General features: G+C 43.6%; 1 protein-coding gene across 1 annotated transcript in view; it reads right to left on the reverse strand.

Moving 5' to 3' along the window:
- Positions 1–7,840, reverse strand: part of PCDH15 (protocadherin related 15) — a 518,357-nt gene that overhangs the window by 141,824 nt on the left and 368,693 nt on the right. Inside the window, exon 14 of the mRNA XM_031063502.1 lies at positions 1,941–2,147. Coding sequence (XP_030919362.1) covers positions 1,941–2,147 — 207 coding nt within the window. The remainder of the gene's footprint in view (positions 1–1,940; positions 2,148–7,840) is intronic.

A 7,840-nucleotide genomic window follows, 5' to 3' on the forward strand; every position in this document is an offset into this window, starting at 1 on the left:
ATGCCAAGGCCAGGCTGGACAGAGCTTGGAGCAGCCTGGGACAGTGGAAGGTGTCTCTGGCCATGGCAGGGGTGGCACTGGATGGGCTTGAAGGTCCCATCCCATTCCATGATTGTTACTCAGTGCAGGTTTACCACCAGCCCTAACCACTGGATCAATTAATCTTCTCCCATGAAAACCAAAGAGGAAGGAAAAAAGAGTCTTGGGAAGCCTTATGTAAAGAGCTCTCAGCTCACACAGTTTAAGTTCCTCATCTCAGCTTTAGTTTGCTCTGGTCTTAAGGTACTCCTGTAGCTTAATTTAATTTACGCCATTTAAACAGAGCACTTAATTATATCAGCACTTGGCAGTGCTGCTCTACTGAAAGGTCTGTTTGCAATGTCCCATCTATAAATTAATTTCTGCAAGGTTTATAGCAGGACTCTGTTATATTCCCATAGGGTTTCAATTTGGAGTGGGTTTTGTTCATTTTTTTCCTCAGACACCCAGTTAAGTGAGCACTCTCAGTATTTACCTGAGGACATGGAGTCATTTTAATATTTCAATTAACAGGCAGAATTCATTATGTTTGATCAGGGTCACCACTGGGAACTGGGATGCACCAGCATAGAGGTTCTTGTCTCAGTGTCTCATCAGCTGTCCTTAAATTTAAATATATTCCTAAATATGTTAATTTACTGAGGTACAATAAAATCATCAGGACACAAACCTGCAGAAGTTAATGACCATTCCCCCTGCCAACAATCCCATCCTGAGCTCCCATCCAGCTCCATGAGGAGCAATTTTAGTGTTTGGCCATTTTCTACAGGAGCTCTATGCAATTGCTGTACTCTCAGCTGGAATTCTAGGAATTCTGAGAATTCTCCTGCCCACTGCAGGTTAGAAGGACTCTGTGAATCTCTAGCACTGAATTGAAACACAGGTACTTCCATCTGGTTCCCTCACACCCATATTACACCTGCAGCATGCCACAGCTTTGGAAAGGGCTGTGCGTGAACCAGGTAATGGCAAAGGAATTGGAACATGGAATATTTCTACCCAAGGAGGAGGCTGATCCCCTCTGGCTGTGTCAGAGAATCCCAGAATGGTCTGATTTGGAAGGGACCTTAAATCCCATCCAGAGCCACCCCTGCCATGAGCAGGGACACCTTCCACTGTCCCAGGCTGCTCCAAGCCCCAAAGTCCAGCCTGGCCTTGGGCACTGCCAGGGATCCAGGGGCAGCCCCAGCTGCTCTGGGCACCCTGTGCCAGGGCCTGCCCACCCTGCCAGGGAACAATTCCTAATTCCCAATATCCCATCCAGCCCTGCCCTCTGGCACTGGGAACCCATTCCCTTGCATCGCTGTACAGCCTTGGAAAAGCCTCTCTCCATTCATTTAGATGTTAATACTCCTGAATTTCTTTATCTCTCTCAGTGACAGCAGAACTCCATGACAAGAAGCAAACAAGAAGAAATCCCCCAAATAGATGTTACTACTTGGTTACTATTCCTCTGGAGATGCCTGACTTTCACTCCGAGCAATGTTACACAAAAATCTGGCAGAGCAAAGAATGCAATGAACTTTCAGCCTTCTGCTGCTCCTCCTACTCATTTTTGGCACAAACGAGGAATTCCTTTCTCTCTGAGCTCCCCTCTCCCATTTCCATGGGGTGGGGCAGGCTGATCCCTGTCATAAAACACATTTTGATTCCTCTGTGCCCCGAGCATTCACCACCTTGAACAGAGACTTCCAGAGAAGTGAGCAAAACACAGATCAGAAAAAATCCACTACCAAATCTATCTGAACTCAGAACAAAAACAAACAGAAAACCACAATGAAATTAATTTTTGGTGTTCATTGATCTAAATAGGTTTGTCTCAATTAAAAAAAAGAAACCAAAAAAATGAAAGAATCCTGAAAAGAATAAAGCTGTAAGCCCCCCAGAAGAAGCAGCTGTACCTCCTCCACGTCGTTGTCCAGCACCACGAGCTGCAGGGGGGAGGTCAGGTTCCGGTTATCCGAGATGGTCGTTCCCACTGGGGAGGATTCCAGGATGAAGCCCTCGTAGGTAGACCTTGTGAAATAAGGCTTCTGGTTGTTCTCATCCAGGATCTCGATGTGGAGATTGGCAAAGGCAGGGAGAGGATGGCCGTTGTCTTGTTCAGCCTAAAAAAGAAATTACCTCACTTGTCAGAAGTTCCCAGTTATGAACATTGACTGGGGATGGTTCTATTTAAGAGTCATAATTCAGTCAAAAAATGGACTTTTTTCTCAAGTCCACCTACTGTGGAACTCAGCATCATGGAAAAGAGAAATACCAACTAAAAATTAGCTAGGAGACAAGAACAGGATCACCTTCCATCACAGTCACATTTACACAGCCACAAGAAACCCAAACCTTGTTCAAATGCAGCTCCTTAAACTCTTAGGATTGAGACTTTTGGAAAAAGCTCTGAGGGACGAAAGAAAACTGGGAATGCTGCTGGGATTCTGTTTTATAAGCAGATACATCATGGAACCACAGAATCCTGGAATCTTTTAGGATGGGAAGATTTCCGGGGTCATGGAATCCCAGCTGTGCCCGATGCCCACCTTGTCCCCAGCCCAGAGCACTGAGTGAAACCTCCAGCCCTTCCTGGGACACCTCCAGGGATGGGTATTACAGTAAGGAAGAAAAATCATAGAGAAAGGCTTCATAAAATCAGCCTGCTCTCCTAAAATCAGTGGCTGGCCTTGTCAGGCTAGCCCTTTGCATGCTCTCATGTTAAAGCAATCCTGGTTTGAACAGTTCCTTAGCATAAAAATCTATTCTTGGATAAAAAACAACCAGCACCTGTATAAACTGTTTTTACACCTTTAGATAGAAAAATAAAAACTATCTTTTTACAAACAACTTGCACACACTGAGAGTTTGAGTGACCAATCAATACAGAATAACAACTTGTTAATTACCAATAAAGTAATTGGCAAGAAAGCTCCTGACCAATTGGAGTCACCTATGAGGTCTGTAAAACTGCATAAAAAGGAGTTATGTGAATAAAGAATTAGCTTTTTCCATTAAGAAAATGGAGTCCCATGTGATTTATTCCAGTAGATGGGCACTGCAAAGCTGCCTGGGCAGCCCCTGCCAAGGCCTGAGCACCCTTTGCATGCAGAAATTCCTGCTGCTGGCCAAGCTGAGCCTCCCCTGGCCCAGCTTGAGGCCCTTTCCCCTTGTCCTGTCCCTGTTCCCTGGCAGCACAGCCCGACCCCCCCTGGCTGTCCCCTCCTGGCAGGGAGTTGTGCAGAGCCACAAGGTCCCCCTGAGCCTCCTTTGCTCCAGGCTGAGCCCCTTGCCAGCTCCCTCAGCCCCTCCTGGGGCTCCAGCCCCTTCCCCAGCTCCGTTCCCTGCCCTGGGCACGCTCCAGCCCCTCCAGGGCTCTCCTCAAATGCTCTTCCCCACAGGACTAACAATGGTTGTCCATCATTAAAATATCTTTTCTTCTGCTTCTCCAAGTAAAATCGGTCCCTTCGCGGCCCAAAGTTTCCATACAAGCCCTGTGAGTTATTCTATAAGAACACTTAATGTTCCTTGCTATAAAGAGACCCTAAAAAAAGGAAAATGCAAACAGAAGGTCTCAATCTTCTGAACAGCTTGAAACATCACAATAATGGCCTTGGCTTTAATGTCCAAGTGAGCCCAGAGCTCATTCTGGGACAAAAGAAGGCATATTCACCCAGGAAGGTGTTGCAGGCTTTGTTGAAGTGCTGGGAATTGCACATGGCCAAACACAAAGAGAGTTGTTTGCTCCCAAAATTGGACTTCAGATCTGAAACCCTGGAGCCCAAAATAACAAAGCAAAGGAGTTCTTCCTCACTGAGCACTTCCACTCAAAATCCCTTCAGCTTTCCTTTGTGTTCACCAGTCAAAATGATGGATTAATTTTAATTTTTTTTTGTTTCCAAAGACACTACTATTTAAGGGAAAAAAGGAAGATTTGCCAACAGCCACTTCTTTTTGCCTTTTGTTTGAAATAAGGAATTTCATATTACAATGTGAGGAATTGATTTGCTTTCAAATGTTCCATGAAATCAGTCCTAGAAGCAGCATCTGACTATGAGCAGGGCACAACACAGCCCCTTCATAAAGCTCCAAAAATATCAAAAAGCTGTAACATTGACAATTTTTGCTCCACTGTCCCATTTCTTGGGGCTTTTCTTAATGTGGGGGGGTTGGACTTTCGTTTTCTTCTTTGTTTTGTGGTGGTTTGGGGGTGGTTTTTCTGCTGGTTTTGGTTTTGTTATATTTTTTGTTAATAAGAGATGAAGTTATACTTCATGAGAGTTGTTCCAGACATTGAGTCCTCTATTGACAGCACAAACCCTTTTCTCTCACATTGCCCTGTTCAACACTTGCCTGGTCTTGCTGGCCAAAGATTGTTTCCTAACACATATTTTGGAGCACAAACAGCAAACAATTTACATTTTCTTCACCCAGAAAGCCAGTGATACCTAAGCCACAAAACATTTGAGTTCCAGTCCTTCAAAGAAAACGTTTTAGTATCAAAATAATGGAGGATCTCTCAAATAACTCTTCAAACTTCTACCAAGATACAAAAAAAAGCAGCACAGGATTACATTCTGGTAGTTAAGAGCAGCTAAAGAAAAAAAAAAGTGAAATGTGTTAATTCTCACAGATATTGAACTGTTTTTATTACATCTTCTGTGCTGAACCTGCTTGTATCTTTAGTGTCCATAATTTTATCCTGGTGGAAGATGGCTGGAGATGACAGGAAAGCAGCTCCAGGAGGGATGCAAGGAGTTAATGGGAGGGTGTGAGAATTAACAGGACCAGCAGGAAATTCACTCCTTCAAAGCAGCAAATGAAACAGCCCCCTCCAAAAAATGAGAAATTAGAGCAATGCAAAAGGCTCCCTCATGGAATCACAGAGAATTCCAAGCTGGAAAAGACCCACAGATACCACTGAGTGCAATTCCAAGTTGGAAAGCACCCACAGGGATCATGAAGTGGAATTCCAAGCTGGAAATGATCTACAGGGATCATGAAGTGGAATTTCAAGCTGGAAAGGATCTACAGGGATCATCAAGTGGAATTCCAAGCTGGAAAGGACCTACAGGGATCATCGAGTACAATTCCAAGCTGGAAAGAACCCACATGGATCATCAAATGGAATTCCAAGCTGCAAAGAACCCACAGGGATCAGCAAGTCCAGTTCCAGGCCCTCAGCACAATCCAGAGCTGAAATCTTCTCCAGCCAGTTCCCAGTGTCCCCTCTCACTGCCAAAGCAGCAGGTCCTGTCCTAGAGAAACATCTAAAAGAGAGCAAAATGTGGCTCCCTTTGACAAAACTCAAGAGTTCCCATTTCTCCGTGGAATCCCAGAATCAACTTCAGAAATCCTTCATCCAAAAAATCTGTCTTCAGGTGCAAGGAAACAGAACTGTTTTAGCTAAGACACATCCATGCTGCTCCTCTTCTCTGGGACTACAAAGTTATCTGAAGTGTAAAACAGGCTAATTAGGAATAAATTAAAAAAAAACAAAACAAACTCAACCACCAAATGAATGGGTTTGTCTTCATGCCAGGTCTTTTATGTGATAAAAATGGGAAGGTCCATCCCTGGAAGCAAAGAAAAACACAAAAAAACCCCACCCAAAACCAAACCAAAAGCAAATTAATAATAAACCCCAAACAAATGAACAAAAAAAATCCAAAAAATTTCTCTGTCCCCTCCAATCCCAACAGGAAGATAAGCAAGTGGAGCTGAGGGAAGAGTGGTGCATGGGGACAAATGTGAACTTCACATATCCCAAAAAAATTGGGATGTCAGGATTTATTTCTGGTGAGGAGCTAGGCACAAATCCATGTGGAAGAATAGCAGGGGGAGCTGCAAACTGAGCTCCAAGGAGATCTCAGATTTAAGGAAAGCAAAATGAGGTGGCAGAGGGTGGAACCAGATGGGCTTTAATGTCCCTTCCAAGCCAAACCATCCTGGGATTCTGTGATCTATTATTTAAACGGATGGGATTAAAATCAGAAGCAGGGAGAGAGGGAAGGAAGGGCAGGGTGACAAAGGGGCTCCTTTGAAAGGGGAGATCACGCAGTAAAACTGAACAGGGAAGGCAGGGTGAAAAGAAGAACAGCATTTATCCAGATTTAAGGTAAACTTTAGGATTGGGGAATAATTCCCAAGGTCAGCACGTACAGCACGAGGAAAGCACTGAACGGGATTAAAACTTGGCTTAAAGACAAGGAGCACAGAATGTCTTTAGAACACAGAAGAAAGGTGACCGGTGTCACTGTGGCAGGGAAATTAAATCAGCACAAAATGTGTCTGGACCCTGGGCTTAAAAAAAAACAACAAACAAACCCAAACCATCACATTTAGGGCCATGGGTAAAGGGTGACTTCAGGACCAGCAAGACTCAAAATGCTCCAGGGCAGTGAATAGTAATTACTGTTAATAATAATTAATTATATTGTTTTCCAAATATTATAAGCTCTTCCTCCTTCCCTTAAAAAACCCACCATATATAAAGCCATTAGGCCAAGTTTCAGATGCTGGATGTTAAATTTTACATGGAAGGGGATTGTTTTTTCTTGCAGAAAGGAAATTTCTGACAATAAAAGCATCACAGGACATCCCAATTATTGATTTGAATGATTTCATTGCTCTGAGAGTTCTGACACAAAATTTAGGGTCAAACTTTCTGATCAGAAGAAATATTTTAATGATTTAAAGGAAAAGTTTGGGTGTCCTGGACCATTTTTTTCCTTCATCACCAAGACAAACCCTGTCCCTGCACTCAGATTTTTAATGCTACATCAAATCCCATCACTGTTTTAAACACAAGAGAGAAAAAAAAAGCTGTCTCAAAGAGAATTAATTTCTGAATTCTGAGTTCACCTAAGGGCTGAACCTTTGAAAAACTAATTTAAAAACTTATTGTCCTTAGCACCTACAAGAGATGCACAACCACAGGCATGATTTGGAAAATCTCAGCCTTGACAGGAAGAGGATGAAGCAACTCTTAATGAAAATTAAGTTCTTCCATTCTTTTCCTAATCTGTCACCCTGAGTACAAACCCCAAAAATTAGAGGAGCGAAAAATAAGCACAAATCCTCTGAAATGTAAGAAAATTAAGGCTTGGGAAGAGGGCAAATTTGGAGCTAGCCAAACAAAGGTAAAAAAGGTGAATAGGTGATGGAGCCAGGGGATCAGAACAGGCTGGGAAGAGTTCAAGGCTGAAATTCTTACAAAAATCAACCAAACCTTGCAGATACGATGTTTCTGAAGGGGTGAAAACCAAAAACAAAATAGATCATTCAGGACATTTTGAGTCTTAAAACCTATGGAGCATTTCTCTAATCCAAGAACTTCCAGTCCAGTGAGCCTCAACTGATGGACATCTCCTCATTGCCAGGATTGTGCTGTCTGAAATTCAGAATAAAATAGCCACAGAATCACCAAGGTTGGGAGAGTCCTTCAACGTCAAGTCCAACCCAGCATCCCCCTAAACTGTGTCCCCAAGAGCCATGTCCTGATGTCTCCTGAACATTTCCAGAGAGGATGACTCCAACACTACCACCCTGGGCAACACTTTCCAAATCCTGACTACTTTTTCAGGGAAAAAGGAATTTTTGGATGCCTAATCTGAACCTCCCCTGGTGACCATGATAAGAAGAACAATTCCAAAATCCTGCTTGAAGCTGCAGCCAAACACAGGAGCCTAGAGGAGAAGAGAAGTAGCTCAGATCTCCCTGGATTTCACTTTTTATTACTGAGCTTGTCTTCCGTGAGCCAGCCTGGCCTCTCCTGGAGCCCAGGTCAGCATTCAGCCCCACAGCACTGCCTGTG

Source organism: Geospiza fortis, unplaced genomic scaffold (genome assembly GCF_000277835.1).
Source record: "Geospiza fortis unplaced genomic scaffold, GeoFor_1.0 scaffold284, whole genome shotgun sequence".
NCBI lineage: Eukaryota > Metazoa > Chordata > Aves > Passeriformes > Thraupidae > Geospiza > Geospiza fortis.